General features: G+C 38.3%; 1 protein-coding gene across 2 annotated transcripts in view; it reads right to left on the bottom strand.

The window, feature by feature from the left end:
* Positions 1-2,545: 2,545 nt before the first annotated feature.
* The window catches only part of ZNF407 (zinc finger protein 407), a 328,922-nt gene continuing 305,817 nt past the window's right edge, over positions 2,546-25,650 (bottom strand). For both annotated transcript variants that reach the window (XM_050892104.1, XM_050892105.1), the window contains one exon: positions 2,546-4,199. In XM_050892104.1, the coding sequence (XP_050748061.1) occupies positions 2,857-4,199 (1,343 nt within the window). In that variant the 3' untranslated portion in view covers positions 2,546-2,856. The remainder of the gene's footprint in view (positions 4,200-25,650) is intronic.

Raw genomic sequence — 25,650 nt, 5'->3', positions numbered from 1 at the left:
TTTAGGAGTGAATGGCTGCCTGGGCTACACACCTTCCTAGATCCACCACGCAAGTTGTTCTGCTATGCTCTGACGGTGGTCGCTACCTGTGGCAAAGGGCTCCTGCAGCCCCTGAGCCTGCTCCCTGACACGCCACGGGCGCCCCACCGGCACCGTGCGTGCCCATCCTGGGGGCTCAGGTCCTTTTCAGGTGCTGCTCTACCCTGAGCGCCTCCCTCCACTGCCTTCTTCCCTGCTCCCCAGGGCAGAGGGCAGGGGAAAGCTTGGCAGATCCATGGAGTGATCCAGCTAATCTCCTCCCGGTTTACGATACGGCACGGTGCCAGGAGCTCAGGAACGGGAGGGAGGACAAATGCCAGAGATGAGTTTCCTAAGCCCTGGGAGAGATCTGCCGTGGCCTTGACTTTCGGTGTACGGCAGAGAGCATTTTAGCATGGGGTTGAGACAGTGCGTGGAGTCCTTAAGCAGGCTTGCCTGCACAGGAATGAATGTCACCCTTGATTTCTAATGTTACATTTGTAGGGCACTAATAAGTTAACTTTAAAGTGCACATTAAAAAGAAGAAGGGGGGGAAAAAAAAAAAGAGCTCTAGAAAAATATTAGCTCTCCTGATCAGGCTGCACTCAGAGAGAGGTATCGTTAACCTGAGCTTCCAGGTAATTACAGCACACGGTAGGTTAGTGAATCCTTTCCAATGCTCCCAAGCACAGGAACACCTACCACTGTTTTTTTTTTTATGCAAAGGTCTGCTCTTTTCATTGTGCATACAATGTGATTGCTGGTTTGACACTGCAGGCTACACTGGTTTTATGAAGGATTAAATGCCACCTGAGACATATTTATCCTAAATAAATCACAAATGGTAAACTGCAGCATGTCAGTGTCAACACCCTGTACTGCAGCAGAAAGGTTAGCCATACAGGACTAAGCACAGCGAAGAATTAGCATCCAAGCTGCAAGACCACAGGGCTACAGTTAACAGGAGAAATGATCAAGAAGAAATATTTCCACTGAAAAACATTCCATTTTTTGAACATCTGTGAGAGTCTTGCAGAGGGCCATCATTTTGTAAAGGTCACCTTTTTCCTGATAACAAACGGGAGTTGATCCTGTCACTGTTTGCTGAAGACAGTATTTAAGAGTAAGTGAACAGCCTGTCACTTTTAAGAAAGATGAGCAAGTCAAACTCGGCTAATTATGAATCTCGATGTCTAACTTGAAATTTACTTTTTTGGGGGTTTGACAAAGACACAACCTTAATTCCTGGAAAATAATAAAATTTAAAAAATAATAATAAAAAGAGATGAAAAGACAGCAGGATCTTATAGCCCCAGAATGAAGCACCTTTTCTCAGCAGCTCTATCAGAAAATACATTTTTAAACAGTTGCTTCAGGAAGGAACTATTGTTTTACCTCACCCCAACTTTCTTACAGTTGATAATTTTAAGATACTAAACATGATAGGAAACCCAGTTATCTCTAGAGTCAGCATGGCTTATACCCTAAACACTTACACAATTATATTAAGCATGCATGAGGCACACTTCAGAAATTAGATTCTTTTATCTTTATCTATCTAGCGAGCTAGAGAAAGGAAAAGAGAAAATGCACAGACATAACAGATAGCATTCGTTTGCTCCTGCTGAATGCCAGTTCTGTTTATTGCTTAATATTAAAAATCATGATGCTTCATTTTAATGCTAACATTTTATTTGAAAGACAAAAAAAATAATCCCCAAACCTTGCCAGTTTATATTTTACAATTTTTTTAAAGAAACAAAAGCAGTTGTATCATGAAACAAATCTTTTCAACATGAACTTGCATTGACCAATTGCAGTATATCCACAAGTAAATAACTGACATTCTGGACTAAGCAAGAAATACAAGGTCACCTTTTTTTTTCTACTTGTTAATGTCAATGTCAGAATTTTCTTTAAAAACCCCCATAACATTTCAGAAGTCGCTCACAAAATGAACTGCAAAATGGTATTTATATGAAGCACTATTTATAAGAAAAGCAAAACACTGACAGTGACAATATTTTTTTCAAAAAGGGCGTATTTCGTATGTAGGACTCTCATCTAAAATTAAGTGGAAGTTACAGGCATCAAGTTCTTCTTCCTGAATATGTATAATCAAGAATTTTCTGAAGTGTAGCCTTTTTGAGCTCTTCTTTAGGGAAAGTCCTATGTGATACCATGAAAGAGTAAGCTACTCTGAAAAATTTGATTTTAGATGCAAAAAATACTTATTCTGATGACATATTTTTAGCCAGGGATATTTTAAAGTAAGATTCTAGAAAGCAAAATGTCACCTGTTCTTCTTTAAAATGAAGAAGGGCACCAATTACAGTATGTAAGCTTACCTGTTCACCTTATTATTGTGAGTTTTGTATTTTTTGCTTATTTATCTGTTCACAAAATGTACATGTAAGTGAAATTATTTTACTCCTGTGATTATGTCAGACAAAAAATGACAGAAGGCAGGGAATTACCCTGAGATAAAACATTAAAAAAAAAACAACAAACAACAAAGAAAGCAGTGAACAGAACAATACCTACTTTGGGGAGGGGGGCTTTTTATCCTCTTTTGTACCCTAATATGCTTGTTTTAGAATAATCCCATATAATAATTCTTAGAGCTATTGTAACAAGATTGTACTATCCTTTTCAGTGATCTCCTCCTAGTAGCTGACCTTCACCTCCCGCAGGGTGTGTATTTGCTACTTGGCTAGGAGAATGTTGTATTGAGAAGGTTTTACAGAAAACGTTCCAGGAATACAGTGCCTCCATGGATCTGGTAATTTCCAGCTTTGCCCTGCATCAAAGCCTAGGAGATGAAGCTCTTCATGCTTCTTATGCTTCATTATCATCTCTCTGGCCTTGAATTACTTGTGAACCACCCTCTGTATAAATGACCATGCTTGTTAACTGTTCTTCTGCTCTATCAGGGGATAGGGCTTCTGCTTTTATAGCAGTACCAGCCTGCAAAATCTCTTGAGACCCAGCTGTCTCTATCACAGCATGCGAGTACACACCAGGCTCATGCCGCATGTCTGGTGGCAATTCTGTGACGATGTAGTGGGTTGCACCTTCAGAGAAGTCGCCATCAGAACCCTGAACCATGGCTTGAGCTATTTCTTCTGTGACAATGATCTGTGATATTTCCCCATCCGACTCCACTAAATCCATGTGTTCGCTTTGGACACCGAGCGCGTGGCTACCAGCTTCCTGCATAATTATCTGAGAGCCTTCTCTAGCTACCATATGCACAGTCCCTTCCTCATTTACAATGACCTGAGTGACACCTTCTTTCATCAGCTGGTCGGCTGCAGCTGTATCACATACAGCAATCTGTAATACTCCTTGGACCATTTTCTTGAAGGCAGCCTGAGCTCTCTCCTGAGATGCAATTATAGCCGATGGGTGCATGACCCGCGTCACTACTTCCATAGGTTCGGTATCTTCCTGAGTCTCTTGAACCTCATGGAACATTTGTATTTCTTGTCCCTCTGCATCACTGGGAATGCCGGGCGTCTCTGGGTTTGGCATTTGCAAGAAATCTTTGTGGCTAGACCTGCATCTGTCAAGGAGTCCAGATTTGTTTTCCACTTCACCCAGCTCTGTTACAGCACAAAGCAGGGCATCTAATGCCGAGGAGGAGTCTGGAGGATGGACTGTAGCTTCAGAAGCATCTAAAACTTCTTGTCGCATTATCTGCTGCAGCACAGTGCTACTGGAGTCAGGAACTGCGTCTATTTGAACGGCTTCCTCCATATCAGTTCCTGCTCCTTCAACCACTACCACCTGTGTTGCACCATCTGCTAACTGCTCGGTAAGTATCTGCCCTGGAACCATACTACTCACGTGTGAGCCATTTTGATTTGTAGCTATGACTTGCCCATCTTCTGTAATATGGACCACCCTGGCCATCTGACCAGCCATTGCTAGAGTCTGGAGGGTAGCCGCTGCTGTTTCTTCCACAGAGGCATCAATTGCAAAGTCGCCGTCATATCCTTGAATAATAATAACTTGTTGAACTTCTTCAGGTGACTGTGGCTGTCTTCTACTGCCCCGAAAGACCTTCTCTTTAACTGGAGAAACCTCTCCCAGTGCTGCTGCAGTAAAAGGACTCGTAGTTTCCACAAAGGTTGCTCCTTGCCCCTTCAGTCGGCACTCATAGGACTTGGATACAATGCCTACAAGATAAAATATGCTGTTAACATGGTATCATGGCAAATATCAGTTCATTACTTTAACAAATTGTAGCTTAAATGGAAAAAAATTCCTTGACAATTTTTAGATTTCACTGGCAAAAAACACAGATAAAATGAGCAAGTGAACAAAAACAATTTGCATGTTTTCCAAATAACGTATTTACAGGTTGAAATCATTGCTGAGTTTAACAATTCTGCAGCCTATTAACAATTTAAATATGTTTTTTAAAATATGCTGTATAAAAAAGCCCAGATAAATACAGTATACAGTTAAAAGCCATTAACACATCTTTTATAGAAGATCCTATCGGTGGTATTTCAGTACTTCAGTAATGAATTTTAGGATCGTATATTACATTAAACATATCTGGGTGTGAAAAACTGTGGCTGATCTTCTTAATATCCTGTTTTGTTGGCGAGGTAATTGCCACGCTGTCATTTTGATGCCATTGGCTTCCCCTTCTTTTCCCACCTAGCACCTTCTCCAGCACACCTGACTGACTCAGTCACTAGCCTAGTTACCTGGAGAAAACACTCCATAGTTTTCTTACCCTAAGCAGGATATTCTATAAAATATCATCCAGAGAAACCTCAATTACACTTCTTAATTATTTCTACATGAAATCAATTAACAGATTAAAATACCTGTAACGTCTACATTCCAACTGTGTGCTTTGCCATTCGGTCTGGTTTTGGGTCATTGAAGGTTTCCTTCTCAGTTCTCATCACTAACAATAAAGCTTCAACAAAGCAAATGGTGCCCGCAGCTGCACAAAGTCAAGCCCACCATCCTCAAAGCATGGCCTCAAGGTTGCCTTCGGCATTTTTGGGAAAACATAACTGAGAGCACCCTGTGACCACCTTTGTGGATGTCCGTGGCAGAACAACTCTAGCACTCACTGTCTCCCCGTGACAGTGTGCCACCCTGAAGCCCCTCTGCAGCTCCTGCAGGTGCTGGGAACAGAGCTTTGGGCCACAACCAGTACACAGGGAGAGAAGAGTGGGTCCTGGACACCAAGAACGAGGTGAGGGTCTAATGCCAGATGGGCCTTGGGAAGGCTGATTAAGCCCACGCTGCTGAGACTACCCACACCCACACTCTAGTTTACATTCACCCACACAAACTGAAATCACATCTCTGGAATAACAGGTGTAGCATCTTATCACTAACACACATAGATATGCCACTGCTTCTTTGGATAAAACAAGCAAGAAAAAAATTGACTCTTACTGTCAAACTTCAGGCTAGCACTGTACTTTCCAAGCCACCAAGACACTTCTAGTGAACAACATGCTCCGTTGAACTCAAGAGGCCAAGAAAATTATACCAAAGCTCGTCTAAGGGGGCTCTTTCACCCAAAGCATAGAGCTGTCAGGCCTTGATCCCACAGAGAACTAAACTGGGCTCTAAAAACCAGATAGATACTCATTTGCTTAAAGGTAAGTTCACACTTAGGAGCTATGTTACTCTGAGACCGAGTACTTGGCATCTTGCAGCCTCTAGCAACTTGATATGCTAAGGTGCATATCAAGCTAATATTCCAAGATAACACCAATGCTTAAAAGACTGAGCTCTTGTTGGCATCTATCTATCTATCTATCTATCTATCTATCTATCTATCTTTTTCTTCTATTACAAAGCTTCTGGTGGAGAACTGTACTGTGAAGCACAAGAAGTAATTTTGTTAAGCTGAAAGGCTGCAAATCACCTTCACAAGTCTAAACTGATGTTATACAACTTTCTCCATCTTAGTTTGCAAGGCAGGTTATCTTTGGAAAAGAAAATTAACAATTTAAACCATTAGAGTGTTTCCAAGTGATGCTGCATGATAAATCTGGCACATGCAATTGAAGTACATTTTGTCAGGCATAAGTGAGAAGGAAGCTTACTGTGGTACGACTGGTTCTTATTCCCACTTTTCCTGTGCTCTCTGTAGGCACTGACATTCACACGACCCCCCAAAGAGCAGAAAAATAGGAAGGGGAAATCAACATAAAATGACAATTATCTTAGCTCCTCCACATTTTATAATAGAGTAGAAGTAATTAATTCTCTCAGGAATCTTGCTTTGTTGACATGATAAAAGAGGAGCCTGGCAGTGATGTGGCACAAAATCAAAATAACTCTACAAATCATGCATTTTCCACTGGATTTCAAAATCAAAATAACTACAATCATAATTTTCACACATGCACAGCAGAATCATGACATCTTTCCCCTAAGATCATGATAATTTATGTACGGGACACAGCATCACCGCATTGAGGAGAAGCTCTGGTCTGGTGAAGGGAAAGAAAAAGGAAATTCATGCTTTTTTCATCTACTCAAATAAATGCTGTACCCATGAAGCTATGCAACTCCAGTCTTTACTGTGCAATTGCATGGGAAGTCTCCTGGGTGAAGAGCTATCCGGTGAATCCCTCGCAGCACTGATAATTATGCCATTCTGACTGCTTACTTAATCTATTTGAATCCAGAGGTGAGTTAAGCCACTTCCTGACCATTAAAGTAAACTACATGGGTAAATACTGCTGTCACTGAGGGGTGTGATGAAGCTTAACTACACCAACATCTTAACCTCAGCTCAGTGCAACCCCAGCTATTCCATCACAGTTCATAAATGCGATTGCAGGTCCATCTTTTGATTCAGCAATTTAATAACTTCGAGTGCTGTCAGTACTACTTTGAAAAATGGCTCCTATAAAATGTAACAGCCTCAATCAGATTGTAAAAGATTCACCCACTGAAGATTCTTCCATTTCAACTATAATGAATTAATGTTGAGCTGTGTAGAAGTTCAAGTGTCATTTAAACTAATGTGAATCTACTGTAACTTTAAATTTTAACTGGACTATGAGCAAGAATTTACTGGGAACATCAACTTCAATTTTAGTGATTTTTCATGGTAAATATGAATTGCAGATTTTACTGGTTTTCTTTTGTTTCAACAGTGAAAAGCCAAGTAGGGAAGATACTTAGAAAACAACATATTTTGAGGCTTAGCTGCTATTTCAACTTTGGAGCAGTGCATTTCTATAATGGAGCACTGCTATCCGACACAACATTTGTAGGAATTTTTATGTATTTAAGGAACATGTCACATTATTGGACTGTATGTAGCAACAAATCATGCTGTCCTACTAAATCCAGCCTGCCTCTCACCCCCTCTTAAAAACGGCTAAAGAGAAGGGGTAAGTGTTGGCTGACATGGCAAACATAAGCTGCAATACAAGCCCACATTAATATTAGGAAAAGTGGACTTGTTGCTGATTGCATGTCATTGCAAATTAAAAAGATACACAAATAGGCATTAAAATGACAAAATATAATGATACGAGAGCTCATATTCAGACAATTTGTAAAGAGGTGTTTCATATCTAGGGGTGCAATGATCACAGAATTGGTTTCTTTCCAAGAAGTCTGTCATTTCAGCAGAGCCATTATTTATCAGTTGGAGTCCTGAGTGACTGTTAGGTTTTTATTTGAAAATGTCAGGATTTTTTAGACATTAAATCCATATTTGCAGGTTATTTTAATTCTCAGAGACCACAAACTCCCGAAATAGGGCTAAAAGAAATGCTTTGATGTTTAATGTGCTTCTGGGAAACTACAAATAGGGCTTAGTACCTTTTCCCCTCTCTTTTACTCAATACCTGACTTTCTTTTGTGTGTCTGTTTTATTCTTTTGTTACTGTCATCATTTGTTCCCCACAGAATAAATACCTTATTCTTTTGTTAAGCTTACATTTAATTAAAATGTACAGGATTTGTGCAGTAAACTCGAATGAAACAAATAAAACAAGGGCCCCCTCTCTTGAAGGCATACGTTGTGAATGAAAAATGTCATTACAGACTAAAAAATTTTGCAGTAAACAGGGCCTACAGAGAGAAGTTTCCCCCGTAATGACATCCATAAAATACACAAATGGCACTTTTAGTACCATCCTGAATATGGCATTTTCTGTGCTCTACACACAATCTAAATGGTTTGATCATAGAGCATAATACTCCATTGGGTTTATAGAACAATCAATGTTCCATAAAATGATGTATTTATCCAATAGTAGGCTCAGCAGTTACTGGTGTATGACATTGTAGGACACTGGCTTTGTACTGTTCAGCAGCACACATGCTGGCTGTAAAACTTATCTAACACTACTTCAACAACTTCATCTCATCTGTGTCAAGTAATTTGTTGAAGCCTCAGCTTGGTTTAAAAAAACTTGTAATAAAAATTCATAGAATTTTCAGGAGAATGAAAGCTGATGACAATAGAAAGGTCACATTGTGGCGCCACTTGCGGGGTCGGGGGTCAGCCGCAGTTCTAAAACAGAAAGTAGATTTCATGCATCGTGTAGCAGATAAAGATGGCATTAAGGAGACTTGTCTCAGAAAGAAATGCGTAATGCGTTAGGAAAGTCTGGGCTAATATTATATGTAAAGCACCACTTTGCTCTCAGCCAGCAGCCTCTTTAGAATTCTAACCCTTCCCCAAAAGTTGTAGCAAGCGGTTGTGCATGGTGAGGCTAGGCTGAGGACATCCTTCACAAGGAGCACCTTTAGGACAAAGCAGTAAGTCATAAATGAAATAATCTATTACGATGACGGAAGTGATCTGCATTTACACAGCAAGCTTAAACCAGCTATTTTTCCTTTTCTGCAAAAGTTCTAGGAGGCCTGATTTATAGCACCCTATTCAGCAACACTTAATTTTTCATACTTTGGTGATTAGGTATGTTATTTATTGACACATACGAATATTTGGTATCTACTAAAATGCAATGAATATTAAATAATGCGAATGCAAAGAAACATCTTTTCCTTCAGTTAAATACAACCTTCAAAGAATTTAAAAGATATAGAAATTTCAACTTATATTGGGCATCACTTGAATGAGCAACAGATTTTTTTATTTTAAAAGTTATTGTCTGCATGGCAGTACAATATTTTGAATGGTACGGTAAGTCCACCATTCAAATTCATACCGAAATAATTTAGGCCTTGATCAAGTTCCAAGTTTCTGCTCTTTTTTCTTTCCTTTTTTTTTTTATTATTTTTTTAATGATCTCTAATTAATTAAATGTAGTCTAAGAACTGTGACATAATGTCATAACTTTGTGATTTCCTTGATTTTCAGAGGCCATAATAATAATCCACATTTTTCAGATCTCTCTGCCTTAACCATAGTAAAAACTATTCTTTCTCATTTGTAAGGTTTTTATGTGCAAGCAATGCATGGGCCAGCGTTTTCTAAACCAGCTAGTTAAGCTACTAAATAAGAGGTTGTGAAGGCTCATTCATGTCTTCTGCTGAAGGAAAGAAAACAGGATGGGTCAAACCAAGAAGTGAAGTAAATCAGCAATCCAAAATGGCTCTGTCAGAACTATTATGTCCACAAAGGCAGCAAATATTTGTAAAGCATTACAAGTAAGTATACCAATAGGGGACTTAACCAGCTCCCCAGGAGACATAAAAAAAATTCCACCATTGACACAAAGTACGTAAATCTCAAGAGATACCAATGCAGCAAGATTTTTTTCCTTTCAGTATATTATTACTGTAAAAAGAAAATTAAACAACAAAAACAATTTTCCCAAATAATGTTCATAGTTAATTTTACACTTAATAATCCAGTAATGTCATGTTTCAGTGCTGAAACTCAAAACATCCTTGGCTTCTAGCTTTGTTCTTAACCACTCAATCACGTTTAGAAACTTCAAGGTCTTCTAAGAATTGCTTGAATAAAGGATGAAGTTTTAACCTTTCAGGTATCTTAAAAAAAGCAGCAGATGTCCTTTTCACTTCCTTAAAATGTAAAAGGAAATATTTTTGTAATTTCTTTCTCTTTTGAAAAACAGACTGAAGTTTTCTGCTTGTTATTTTTACCTCCCACACCTCAGAGGTCTATGACAACAGCAACAAAAAGAAACAAAAGAAAAAACAACCACCAAAACACATAGCTGAACCATTCAGTTAGGGTGTTTAGGCAGTTTGTTTGGTTCGGTTTAGTTTCCCTCCAGTGTCCAATTAACCTTTAGGAAAAGGCCTTCTCTGTGAAAAATTTCAGTTTCTCTTTTCCTGCACTCAAGGTCAAAAATGAACACTATAGAGCCTAGTGTTACAGAAGCTATGCAAATAAAAAATATACATACCTAAACTCCCACTGATCATGGCAAACATGTACAGTGTTAACGTGCAGATTTTACAACTGCCTAACCTGCACAGTAACCAATTTTCTTGTAGACTACTTTTCCTCTTTACCTGCTTGCCATCATGCAGGCTCGTCTTCTCAACTCCTACGTGTGAGCAAAAACCTCACTGTAGCGTACACAGCTACCCTATATGGGTAAGCAGCATTAGGAATGTATTTGGAGTATTTTAGCCAGCTCTTCCAGTGCAATTTAGCAGCTGGAGATGAGGAGAGCCAGCCTGGACATTTCTTGGCAGTCCAGCTTCAAAGGCTACTTTGGCCCTCAGTTTGGGAACAACTGACATTGATGCTACACGGATGCACTTTTTCTGTTTTATCCCCCGCAGTGCAACTGGAAAGCGCATTTTTAGCATTTCTATATCAGAATCCCAATTTCAAGAGGTACCAGTCGTGCTTGCTCAAACCGGAGATTTCTGTTTCCTAGGCAGACAGAACCTATAAGATAATACGAAAAATAATATGAACGCTAATATGAGAAAAGCAGGGAGAAAACCCCCACAAACTCTGCTCATAAGGAAAATGATCTGGATTTCTGAAATAGGTCTAGTCCCAGACAGTAACTGTTTTGTCAAAAAAAAGCAAAAAAATCCTTTTTGTCATTATTATCTCAGCAAGAGTTTTTGTTTTTCAAGAATATATACATTTAGATCCTGGTCTTACAAACATTTATTTATCAAGAGTACTGCTTACTGCCATAGTTAGCCTCAATAGTCTCAAAGGGACTAAACATGGTAGCTTGCATTATGCATTGTGTTTGCATAATCAGGCCCTTGGGATTAACAATTCTGAAAGTGGCTAGCCTTCCCTAACGTTTGATGTACATATATGCACTAAAGAGAACAGACACTTGTAAGGGATACCTAAAATAAAACATGATGGTATTAAATGATCAAGCAGAAATTATATTCTTCTGTATACCTATCAAATACGAGTATTGTGACTTCCTGTATTTATTTATTCTGATTTATGCACCCATTCAATAAAAAGGAGCACCTGTTCTTTGCTCGAGGGCACATCTCAATCCATTTGAAAAGCACAGCAGTTTTTAGGGGGAATGCTTGGGAATAACTAGAAAGAGTAAGTTTCCCTAGTTCTTTTCGTTAGTTAAGATAGCAGAAACTACCATTTCCAATGTGATAGTCATATCTGTATTTCATTTATAAATTCAACTATGTTACAGTGTATATTCATATCTTTCCAGAGTAAATTACGGGAAATAACCATTTGTCTTCATTGTAGACACTTTTGTATGTATAGTAGAAAACAAACCTCTATTCAATAACTGCACAGAGGCACCATTAAAATCAAATTTACAGTAAACAGAACCTGCAGCTGGGGTAAAACACTAACTGTTAGTATTTTAATTATCAGCGAAGCTTTCGGAGGTCTAACATCTGCTCATAGCCAAATGACAGCAGCTGCTTGTGTACACTTAAAACAATGTGAATTTCTTCTATAAATATTAAAATGAATTGTATGTTGTGTGTTCATTGTGGCTATATTCCTATTAAGCTGTTTAAGTATACAGGGTATTTTGAACTTCTTTCTTGTGGCAAATTCGTAAAGGGCTGACCTCTTCAAAAGAATGAGAGGCAAAGACAGCAAAAATTCTTGAGTCTGTAAATTGAAAATGTTTAGAGACAGTACTAGAGGTCACCCTCTGCCAAGACATTGCTAGTAAATGCTAACAAAACATCAGCGGTAAGTTCTGATCATTGTGCACTATAGTAACTTCAAGGACAGGACTTCTCAGCATGCAAGGTGTCAGGAGTCTGTGAGATGCGTTATATCAAAAGCTAACACTCATCTAATAAGTAAAGCAATTAATGCACTATCTTAGCAGAAGAAAATGTTCTGTTTCAATATCCAAAGCATCAGAGGAGATGAGTGTACTCTCTTTTGCGGACTTCATCAAAATCATACTGGAATGAGCCCTGATTCATATGATTAGAAGTAATAAACTGTCAGGAAGAAGGGGCTATGTTGGGCCAATATGAGATCAGTTAATTTTGCTAAAAAGGGCAAGCTTCATAACTTAATTTTGCAGCTTTTTATCTGGACACTGACATACAGTTGATATTTTCGGTTTTGCCTCTCACCTGCTCGGGAATATAGGAAAGAAAACCAGAGGAGTGACATACATCTGGTCAAACGGTAGAGGCTGGTACAGTGAGAGAGAGCGAGCATTACAATCAGTTTCAGAAGAAAACAAGCAAAGGGGGTTTTATGGTTCTAACTTGTACAGGTTTTCAGTGGAGAAAGATCTATTTCTTTGCTTTTATAGCATCCAGTGTAACACCAGTGGCTAATAATATTTATATATTTTTGCAATAGATCTACAGCTGGAAAGGAGCACTACGATCATTTAGTCTGAAAGCTGTATGTCATGCCAACCTGTGTTTTGAAAAAAACAACCCATTAGATGCTTCAGCCTTACGTGTGTAACCACAACATAGGATCAACCACCAATACAGCTGTCCCCAAACTGGTACATGGGCATAAGATGAAGGTGAATTAATTATGAAGGCAGTTCCCAAGCTTCTGACATCAGATTTCCCACCCCAAAAGTCAGTCTCGCTGGAAGGGATCCAACAGCTTCCGAGAAGGAGGGAATAGGGCTGGTTATAGGTGGTCCAGTTACAACGCAGAGGCCTTCCCTTCTGCTGGCCCCTCACTCTGCCCCAGGCACTGACACCATCGAGGCTTATCATGCCCAAAATGACAATCGTTGGAAAAGATGCTGATTTTTCAGCGCAGAGTGTCACAGGCTTAGCAGTAATGCTAGGATTACTTCGGAAGCGTGAAGCAGGGGTACGTGCTGATTCTGGGAGGTGGGATGGGAAGTAGAGGCTGGAGAGATGGGTAACTCTTTTATACCACTTTCAAGGGTTGAGTTTGTGACAAAGTCTTCTTTTCATGATTCACCTCTGGTGAAGGATGGAAGCAGCATGTTTCCAGCTTATCTTCAAAGGAAGAGCTGTTCATATAATTGACCCTTCTGCTGACAGAAATATATTTTCAGTGCTACTGATAGAGCAGCACTTAAATGAGCTGTCTCCCACTTCCAGTGTTAGAAGGCACTAGGCTGTACGTAGATAAAACAAGACAGAAGACACCAAAGGTGGTGCTTTCCGAGCCATCGCTGAGCACTACCGACGCAGGAATTGCTAAGATGGTGTGTGTGCCAGGGCTGCATGGGAAGTGCAAAGTAAACTGTTGCACTGCAGCTCTGCCTAAGTCCTCAGAAGCTCCTTAATGGAGTTGCTTTCACTCAGCTGCAAAGTTGTGCATTCAAGATCTGAATAATTTTCATACTACTCTGTCGACAAAACTACCTAAATTGTTGGTTAGCTAGAGGTAGAAATCAACAGCTTTTAGATGGCATACAGAGTTAATACTAAATTGGGAGGAAGTGTTAACATCATTACAGAGAAAAACAGGATGTAACATAAGTAAATACAAAAATAACAATGCAAGATTCAACTTGTGCTACTGCATACTAGCACTTGTGGAGAAAGTAAATATGCAAAAATGACATTCAATGAGAGAGAAGTCCCTTGAGAACTGTAATGCTGAAGAAATTTAAAGAATGACAGTGTTCATCAAATTACATGCAAGTTTATGAAAATGTAAAACAGGAAAAGAAAACAGGCCAAAGCAATTTTTAATTGCACATTCAAAAGCACGTCTGCTGCACATTGTTCTGGTACAGGTACAACTGAATTATGTCTTGACCTCTCTAGGGGAGAGATCTTGACTGAGGAATATTCAGAATAGTGAAACAAGAACTGTTAGAAGGCTGACTTGCATGGAACTATTGAAGGTTTAAGTGCACATATTCTGGCTACATATTCTGCAAATACTGAAGAAGGAGGAAAATTTTTGTCCCTTTTGGATCAGCATAATCTGATTTTGATGAAACACTAGAATATTGATGTCATACTGCGGGAAGATGTTTGGACATGGTGAGCAATGGAAAGCCAATTCAGCTACCTCGTCCACTTCCAGGTGCCAGGGTGATGAAGCTCCCAGATGGAATAAATTGACTGCACAGTAGTTAGAATATGATTTAACCAGAGTCATCACCATCTGTACTGCAAATCCATGCTATTCCAGAACAGTTCAGTGAAACATAGCATGCAATTCTGCAGTAACTACTTAGTTAACTTTTGTAAACAACTCCATTCTGAACTAAAGTTCACCCAAGACTGTGGCGCCTTAAGTCTTAAAAAGCCAAAGAATTTGCAATGACTGTCAATCATACGAAGCATGAATCCTATTCAAATACGGACTAGTAAACAAACCCTGCCACCCTGTCAGGTCATTTCATTAGCTCTTCTTATTTTTTCCTTCCTGAGGCCCAATTTAGACTAGGAAAAGAGGGAATATTTTAAAACTTATTAGTCATCACGTTTTTCTAATATTTTAAATGCCACTTAGCTCTTACTTCTGATAGCACTTGTTCAAAGATTTATTATATATATCTGTCTACAACTGAAGCCAAATAATGCTTAAAACCATGTTAACTAAACGATGCCAAGTGGTTTAAAAACACCATGGTTCCTAGTATACTTGTCTGTAACATGATGCACAGTGCAGTGAATGCACTTCTTACTCTGCTGTTACACAGGACCTGCTACAGCATCGTTAGTGGTAACGTAAGTGGACCACAAGCACTTCTACTATTGCTGGAACTTAGTTCACATTTTTCAGTGCAGTAGACAAAATTTCAGAGGAAGTTACGATCATTTTTGTGAAAGCGGTAAAGCTTGTGATATGCGACAAGACAGAGACCAGATAACACCCTCATCAAAAAAACCCAGAAGCCTGGAGCTAGATACCTGGAAGATCTGATTTTCAAAAACACTGAGAAACTAACAGCTCCTGCTGACACTTATGTTAAAGGGTTCTTATTTCAGCTACCATTTTTTTTAATACTTCTTACTCTTTTTCCAGCTACCATAGTTTAGTGAACTAACAGTTTCCTAACTTCTGGCACATAACAGACAAAACGCGCAGGAGGACTCATTGTGGTCTGTCATTTCAAAGATGTGCAGATTAAAGAGCTTCTGAGCAGCCCATGGTATCACAGGTTGAAACAGCTGCTATGAGTCCCAGGTAGGGCTTGCTTAGAGATTTCGTAGCTATCTCTTTTGGTATATGTTCCAGTGCTCCAAAACCTGTTGAGGTTCACCATTTCTTTCAGTGTGTCTCCAAGTACCCTTAAAACATTATTCAGGTGCTTCTACTGAAATAAAAAGACTCTAAAGCTATTTGAACTACATTATTTTCTTTATAAAAAGAAAATACACATATGAAAACGTACACAGACAGAACAAAAATTATATCAGTGTCTAAAAGAACAAGCTAAAAGAAGTCCAAAATTAATGTATTTCTTCTTCCACACGTTATTTTTTAGGGTCTCTTTCACAATAGAGTGAATTTTATGCAAGATTTTTAGGTCTGTGTGCCTAAAGCTAATTTCCTCTATGCAGAATTAGGAAGCAAAATAAAATTGGCCTGCTTTCCACTAGTGCTAGGCACAAGCACATGCAAATGCAAACTGAACAGAACGCATTTAAAATCTAATAGCATTTATCTAACCATGTGCTTCTAAAGCTGTATCTCCTGAATTGCTCAAAATTAGTAATATATTTATCACTAAATAACACCACAAAATGAAAAAGTATTATTCTAACTTTTCAGGCAGAGAAATGAAAAACAACAAAAAGTGTGTTGCCAGGGTCACACAAGAATTCCCAGGTGTACTGAGTCCCAGCTTTATGTCTTAATCACAGCATTATCATTTCTTACAAGAGCCTATTGTCAACTCCAAGAGTTGAGGTACTCCATTTACCCACGGTGAAGCACTAGTCACATCATTGCAATTTTCCTGATAATGCCCTGTCAATGAATCAACCCCATGTTCATGAGCAGAGAGGAGTTCAGTGTCCATGTATCCTATAATGAGGAATGCCGGGCTGCAGTCTCTGCTGAGATTGTCATAGGTGTCCACTGATACCATCTGCAATTACAGAATTTTATGAGATGGAAACTGGTTCATTATGAAAAAGACTCAAGTCTACCAGTTCATTTCACAGATGTCAGATGGTAGACTTCCTGATCATCACAATTCTTGCAAGTGCATAAGAAGTGGCCTGTAGTTAGACTTTTGGGAATTAAGCGTATAGCTAATGCTAAGCATAGGCTTAAATGCTTTTCTAAGTTGGACCCTCAGTTAGCCCCAGTCTATGACATTGAAAACAGGGACTTAGACTCTTTAATTTCTTCTTTACAAGGGCCAAATCAGCACTGCTTGTTCCCAGAGGAAGGCAGTCACAAAGTTAACTAAAAATCACTTTTGCCCCCAGCCAAATATATCTCTCTCAGATTGATTTCAGCCCGATTCTAACTAAGCAAAATGACTATACGAACAGGTTCAAAAGTATCAGCTGAATTCCATTTTGAATTGTCACTTATTCAAATAAATGAATGAAGACATTCCTTTTAAAAGGCTAAAGTACATTATGTATAATTATACATTTTTGTAGTTTTTTAAAATGAGTTTTATCAAAAACCTTCATTGTTATATTTAAGAAGAATGTGTAGTGTGGAAAACGTTGTTGATAAACCTTTCTTCTCACAGAGTAATCCCTCTCATACATACATGTTTTTGCACTCTCAGACAATGATATATACACCTTCAAATCTGGTAACTATCAGCTTAAACAAACATCTTAAATTCAGACAATTCAGTCTATTTAAGAACACAGAAATTAAAACCTTTCTGTAGGCACTGAAAGAAGTACAGATTTCTTCTGCAGCCATCAAGAAATGAAGCACTGTTTGCTGTAATATAGCCCCCTCCGCCACTTCCAAAATGACCCTGTTTCTGTTGGAGGCGAACCTTGCTGCATTTATTCATTCCCTTTTTAACAAGAGACCACAGAAAAATCCAAGCTAACAGAGTGTTTAGCAAGAGGCCTTAAAATACTAAATGCAGACCATAGCGCTGCTCCAAGCTCTGGGTGAACTTTGATACTCTGCAGACCGAATGGCAGGTGCTGATGACAACCTCTATCGTCCTAAATATTAGGAAACCTGCTTATCTGAGAGACTTCCTTTCTCCTCGTCCAACTACCTCAAGTGGCAGTGACAGACACGCTCAAACCATGGTCTCTGGCCTTTCATATGTTCCTTTCACAGGCCAGTTTCCATAACAAAGATATACTCCCTCTTGGTCAATTTATCACAACCTCCCCGAACACTTCCCCTCCCACACACGCAGTTGGTATCCCCTCTGCCTCATCACAAAGAAACAGAACAAAAGCCCACCAACCATACAAAAATTATACTGTAGATTTGTAGATTAATGGGCTGATTCTGGCATCTCAATTCAAATGGATTTACAACCACTGTGTTTAGCCCTGTGTGATTTCAAATAGAATTACTTCTGATGAATTTGAATGCAAATTCACAAAGCATTAAAACAAACCATGTTTAAACTCGTTGGTTCATCAGATGCAAATATCGTGCATTAAGCAGGGAATACCCATTCATGAAAATAATGAAAACTGACACCAATATAATAAAATCATTACAGGTTTATGGATTCTGGGACTTAAACAAGCCATACCCTTGCTTCTCCTAACTGATTAAATGCTTCTTTGCAGTTTATGTTTGATCTGCAATTCAAAAACAAATTAGTTTAGTCTTTGAGCCCAGAACCTTGGAAAATTGCTAGGAGGTTCTACCTCGGATTTGTCTGGGGAGAAGGGCCGGGTAAGGAGAGGAAATCGTGGGGGCAGGGAAGCTAGCAGTGCAATTGAGAACAGACAGCACAGGAGACGAAGCAGTCAGACAAATCGAGGCTTACAGGCTCTACCGGCAAGCATTCATAAAACCTCCACGTGAATAGCACTGTGCAGAACAAAAGGCAATGATGATAAAATTGGGCACTTTTGTTTTATAAAGCTGGCACAGATGGCTCTCTCACACCATGTGCTTCATTTTTATGAAACCTCAACCACCTTCACTTTGCATCATGTTTGTAGACAAGGGGTTTAAGTGCAGTAGGGCAATGGATTGCCAATTATTTCTGGGATTGTCCCATGGCAAGCAAGCAAAAATGAATGCAGCCACGTTCTAGCTGATAAAGTAGATCTCTGGAGTTGCATCTACACAGTATATATAGTGTGGGTCTTCCATTAATCCCCCTTGTCTAATTACCATGAACAAGTTTTCATTTTCAGTTAGATGACAACAGCCCAGCTCAAGTTTCCAGTAAAATCTTTGTATCTAGATATTAAATTCTTCTCATAATGATGAAATTTAAAACAGCAAAACATTCCTCACTGAGGCATGTAATGCTGATAATGCACTATTCTGCTGCACAATCTATGCAGTATAAAAAGTTCTTTGCTGCATCATGATCTGCTCCAATTTGTGTATAAATAGCACTCGCAATAAAAAGAAAATGTAGCACCAAGTTTTACTTAAATAACAACTCCAAAAGAGGTTGGGAGATAATGTAGCTAACACACAACAAAAAAATTAAGGGCAATTGCAATAGCTCTTTCTCAACATCATTTTGTTTCTCTTTTTCTTTTTTTTTTAATCCATTCACACCAACATTAAGTATTTTAAACCAAAATATTTAGAGATTTATATGTTGGGATGGTTTGAGGGCAATTCGGTTCATAGAGTTCAGGTATCATCTAAATGTTCAGCAAACACCAAAAAGCCCAACTTTGAAAGTAACCCTCTCCATAATTTTAACCAGTCAACCCAGGAAAGCTCCTACTTCTGAGGACAGAGATGCATGAGTGAAAAGATCTAACTAGCTGTGAAGTCCTTCAGATCTACATTTTCAAATGTGAATGCCTTGAATTAGATACTCAAATCTGTATTTAAAAGACCATTACACATTTCTATGAGGCAACGTGCAACACCACACTGACAATGTAGCTGACACTGGGCCACAGGGGATCTGAGAAGCTTGGCTGTTCTAGCATTGCAGCAACCTTGTACCCACTGTCTCCATCAGCTTTTATAAATCCTCACCTGGCCAGCACGTCAAGGACTTCCATTCCTATGACAGCCTTAAAGTTTGTATCTATGGCTTCGTTACCTCCAGTGCACGGCACATGGAACAATACTGGTCAGAGGTTAAGAGTAAAATCGTAGCCACATTCAGGACATGGACAAAATTCCCACTGATTCACACTGTGATTAATACAATCTTGGATTAAAAAAAAAAAATCTGGATTCTGCTCATTCTTCATCATTTGTCCAGTGCCAGTGCTCTGAGATCCATCCTGGCTTCCAACTGGCATTAAGATGCTAGTTAAAAGCTACCTAGTCCTGAATCACCTGGGATAGTCACTACGTTTAACTCTGTTGCTCTTCCCACACCCTTTCTCATGAGTGCAGTCAACAGAAGTAGTTGGGATGGACTCGAAATGTCTGTCATGTTTTCTTATCAATTCTGAAACTGGTCCTGAAATTAGACTAAAATAGCTTCTGGTTATGGATATTTTCTGTGAACCATGAGGCAGGTGAGGACTTGTTTCTTCCTCATGACCTATTGGCTAAGTTCTCAAATGCTGCTGAGAAGCTGCTGTAGCATTAATTAAAATTTGTACTGGTTGAAGTGATCTATCATGAAACCTTGGCTTTAAGAGTTGCTGAATACCAGATCAAACTCGACTTCTCAGTGCTACATGCATCTTCTGGTTTTTTTTTTTTTTTTCCACGGTATGAATGTGGGAGAAACACAACACTCAAGCATAAAGGACCACCTTAATCTGCATTAGAATGAGATGTACGGGTATGTAGTAAGTGCCAATCTGAGCACTCAGATGTGGAATTAGGACTTCGTATATAGGCATTTATTTTAGAAAGTGGATCTAAGAGGATATATAGGGTTGCCCACTTAGCTTGGAAAACCCTGCTCCAGTTTTAAAAGCTACTTGTCACTGCAGAGCAATTTTGAAGCAAAGTGGTATGTTTGGTGGCCTCATTTGCATGACAATACCCAGAATGCTCTCCTAACTCACAGCTATTCACAAGCTTTGAGAATAAACCCAAATCATGTGGGTGTACCGGTGCATATAATTTTAATACTTCCCCCCCCCCAATCCATGTGCAAAAGATAGAACTATTAAAGCGGGTAATCATTATAGGTAACCGAACTAACCTGTTCGTCATCAACATTTACTAGAAATCAAAATTACAAATGGTAGTTCGGCAAGTCTCTAACACATTCATTGATTAGCTGATCATCTCATACCCATGTGTATATGCTTTAAGTGCTGACATCAGTCATCAAGGTTTCTGTGAAAAGCTGTCGCAATATATTAACAATCAATTAGAAAAACTAAACAAATTACAACTCAAAGCACAGATATAGAATAATAGTTCATCAAGAGGGACTTCGCCCATCTCCTGGACTTCTTTCCTCCTCTCTCACAGCTTGCTACACAAAATAAATGCACTACATCGACTTACACTGCAGTACAGAATATCATAGTCTGCTCTATTGTGTGGATTTCACTGCTGAGAAGCTGTAACACTAATTGTCAGTTTCCCACGATCAAAGTAATTTGGTTAAATAATTGGTTTACATTTACTATATTTTATTTGCCTCACAAAAATAAATGTTATAACAAAAGATCATCTGAAGAGGAGGGAATGCTATGGTGATAACACCAATATGGTGCCAACATATGGAGAAATATGTGTGTTTTGTGCATAAAAACAATGACATGAAGCTTCAGCTGTTTAGAGGACAAAGCTTTACACCTGAGTTAACTTAATATTATGATATGTGCATTCTGGTGTGTGTGTGTATGAGGGTTGAAATTCTTCTGCTATTGGGTTTTGGCACTGAAATTAAAGAATACTGTTTTAAATGCTGATTATAACTTATTCTTGATAGGTGATAAATGATGGCATTTCTTCTTTTCTATTTACTCAGTTACATGAAGTCTGCACTCACATGCGAAACAACGGTTTTTCTATACCTAAAATCAGGTTGATGACATCATGATAACCCTTCAAGCCATTCTTGGCTTTTCAGATGTTTTTCTCTCTTTTATTTTATATAATATGTGGATTTGACCACAATTTTTACAGCTCCTCCCCAGATGCAGAAAGGGAACGCAGTAACTAAGTGCCTGCAGCAGTCGACAGAAGCTGTTTCCTTTAACCTCCCTCTAGACTACCAGGTGTGAAGAACGGCTGAAACACTTTCCTTCAGCCACCAGAGTGGCTCTTTTTCCAAATGTCGCTAGAACAGCTTCATTCAGAAAAGGCTGCCACTGGAATTCCTTCAAAATTCTGCCAGAATGGCTTAAACTCAAAAGTAATTAAAAGCCTCTGAAAAACTCATAAGTCAAGGGAGTGGCATAACACCCATCCATTACAGTGCTCAGTGATGTCACACCTGTGACTTATTAGAGGCTATCCTGAAGTGGGTTCAGAGCTGCCGTTCATAATTTATAAAGATATTTTGAAGACCCCCTATTGAAAAGCAGTATCTAATTGGGGTGGTACATATTTAATAATAGCTGATTGCATCGTACAAAGATTAATATGGTGGCTTTCATTGTAAAACTATCGCGGATGAGCACAGGTTTAAATACCAAACTTGCCACCACAAAATGGCGCACCTGCAGTGGGACCATGACCCTGTGATAACTCTGATCTAGTTTGACTGTAGCTCTGTTAACTTCAATCAACAGTCAACTCTAAGAAGGACAGAAAAAAGAACTTCAAAAGACAAAGTGATTGCTGTTTTTTCCAGTGGGTCTTGATGTTGACTAATTTTTAATATGTTAATACTATTACTGGAATCAGACGGTCTATATACTTTTGCTTAATTATGCTTGGCTGTACCTGCAGGATTTAAACACTTGTAAGGAAAGTAAAATCCTGAACAGGTTACCTGAAATAAACAGGGGTACGTTTATTTCCATCAGTCCTCAGATGCTATTTTTGCTAGAATATAGGACACATCATCCACAGAACATTAAATTAAATTATATAGAACAAAACTAAATTTTATGAATTTGCAGTAAAACTTGTCTGTATTTGATAGTCATTTACAGAAAAAAATATTGCAATGTTTCTGCAACAGATTAAAACCTGCAATTTGCTTTTTTCCTTTGTCTGTTTTGAGTTTAAATGGAAACAAACCTTACAGTATAGAATTGGCTTAAGGTCACCTGTCTACAAGGGATTACTGTGTAGTTCCTTTTATATTTTTCCCCCTACTAGTTTGAGGGACAAAAGGGCAGCAGTACCCTAAGGGCTTTTTCAAATAACCTCTTTAGCAAATAAAGTCATACCCTATGTATAGAGGCCATTTCATCCCAGTCCCATGGGCTGCCTGTAGGGTAAAATACTGAATTTTTCTGGCATACATCAGTGAATGTGAAAAAGAGGACCACTACTTATAGAAAGTTAAAGGCTGAACGAAAGAATATGAATTTCCTTAATGCACTAATTTAAAACATTGTATATCGAAGCTGAAAACATCAGCTATAAGCATCTCAGAGAAACACTGGAATACATTTATGTGAACCATACAGAGACTCACATACCAACAACTGATTTACTATGGCTTGAAAACACAACAGATTCAGCTAATCTGAAATCTTAAACAAACAAACAAATATATGTTCTCCGGGGAAAATAAATAAAATGAAATTGGGCCTTTTCTTTATGGATATAATCTTATGACTGTATCAACTTAACATTACCATAAACATCTCTGAAATCAACTGTCAAGAAGGAATCTGTTATGCTTATATAAATTACTATTATTGTTGTTTTTATTGCTGCACTTGCTGCACCCCACTTCTATAATTGGTTAAAAGATGATGTGCAAAACCCTAAACTTTCAAGTGTTCGTAAGGTATAAAATAATGGTTTTAAAACAAATGATTTGACAGCTGCAAATGCAGGATAACACCTAGTTACATTATAGAAACAGTGTGGATAATTACTTTTTTCAAAAGGAAAGACTCCATGGACCACGGTCCTGTCTGAATTTCCCTGCGGCTCAGATAATGTGCAGTAATACAAATCCTGTTGTCACCTCAACCTAAGTCTTTTTATCATCTATACATCAGTAAGAATGATGAGAGACGTCCCATGATTCTAACAGTCTTCCTTTGAAGGATCCACATGTTAATTACTGCACTAATTATGGTTTTTGAATAACCAAATGAAGTAAGCAGTCTATGGGAGGTACAGGCATAAACCTAAGACTGAGAAAATACTAGTTACTGAAGTCATCAGTGTAAACTGACACATTGAACGTGCTTAAAAGAAGTAGAAGAAGTAGATTTTAAAAGACAAGCATCTTCAATAATTAGGGTTCCATACAGGAAAAAGAAATGTTATTTCTTAATGGCAAGTGCATTTAAACTGTTATCTAAAGATCTGAAGGTAAGCCTGCTTAATTCACTGCTTCTTCTTTTGTTATTAGGAAAACATAATTGTTCCAAATAATTAGCACTAGAGTACATCACAAGCTGACAACAAAATTATAGAAATCTTCATATTCAGATCCGTCTAGCTGGCTATTAGGAACAGTTTCTGATCATAACCCATTAGTTGAAGTGCTGTGAGTTCTTGATTGCCACCAAATAACCTCAGATATCTGCCTAAGTTAACAGCCTCTATTTATTCAGAGTTTTCTTGACAGTAAAAATTGCTTACGATTTTTACAGCTGCCACACAAAAGAACAGTATCGGATGTGCGCACTTGGAAGATTAGGTGATAAAATAATTGAAATGTGGATTTTAGACACAATTTTAACTCCTAACTTTCTAAATGAAAAACAGCTAAGGGATTTCAGTGTGCTACAATGGTACTATTGGCTTTCCTGTTTATTAAAAATTAAAATGAACACATTCCAAATCTTTCTAGTTGTGATGTCCAGGCTAATTAAAATAAGATTTGTTTGGGGTGAGTTTTTTCGGCATAACAGCCCTACTTTGTCCTTTTTTTTCCATTGAACACCGACTAATCAACAGCTAAGGATTTCTCTGTATCTCAAAGCTCAACCATTGGTTTTTTTGGTACATTCTTGTGAATAATGCCAGGACATAAACGGCTGTTAATTAATTTCTTAAACAGCTAACTATCATGGACAGCACCACAGCAAAAGCTATGAGAAAGTGTGGCATATTTTTAAAGGACACTGACAAATGAATCTTCTGACAGAAATCACTGCTGTAACTCCAAAAGGAAAAAAAAAAACAACAACAAAAAAATGCGTACACATGGCGAGAAGGGAAGCGTACTCTCTTAGTTACCTACCCGGCTTCAGTGAGTGGATTATTGATAATGTAATACAGACAAAATGAAAACTTGTTTAAATTTCCAATCTAATACTTTAGTTATCTATAATGCTATTTGAAGCTGCTTTCAAAATGTTTTTTTGTGATAATAGCTTAGTTTATAAACCCACAAAGCTTTATGTGAAATCCCATGAGGGATAATTTTGATTACTAGAGTAATTAATGATGCTGGATAGTAATATGGATTTTCTGTTAAGATTTGAGTTTGAAGTTAATTAGTCTCCACATTATGATTTGCTGATTAATTACAGATATTTAGTTATAAAGAGAGATGTTAATTATTAATCTAAAAAAATAATCTAGTGTAATTAACTAAAACTTTGACGTCAGTCACCACTCTCCTTGTATGTAACTTCCAAGGTGCCAATTCTATGGAGGGAGGCACAGGCCTTCCCCAAAAGGTAAAAAAATCCTTCTGCTATCTTTTTTGTATATATAGTATAGTGAACAAATTTTACTCTTAATTTGTCAGGACAAGCCACCCACTTTGAAGCAGGACAGTAACTTAATTCTCATCGAAGTACTGATCTTTCATCGCTTATTCTTACAATATGCCTCATCTTATCACAGAAAAAAATTGTGTTATAAAAGAAATTCCACTATGAGTCTTAACGGGGTGTACTCTTGAAATCATGTCTTAACCTCAGAGCTGTGATGTTCTTCTGACTGATGGGCTTTGTCAGTTCCCGTGTTAAACTCCGGAATGAGCTTCAGCGTTGCTACAGATATCTGTATTTTCCAGCAGCAGCAGCCTTTAGCAGTGCCAAGAAAATATTAGAGCAAAACTACTAATTAATGTAAAAACTCAGGTAGAATTTGAAATCACCTTTTGTTTAAAAAGAAGCCCC

Source organism: Gymnogyps californianus, chromosome 2 (assembly GCF_018139145.2).
Source record: "Gymnogyps californianus isolate 813 chromosome 2, ASM1813914v2, whole genome shotgun sequence".
Classification (NCBI taxonomy): domain Eukaryota; kingdom Metazoa; phylum Chordata; class Aves; order Accipitriformes; family Cathartidae; genus Gymnogyps; species Gymnogyps californianus.
This window is presented reverse-complemented; position numbering and strand designations above follow the sequence as displayed.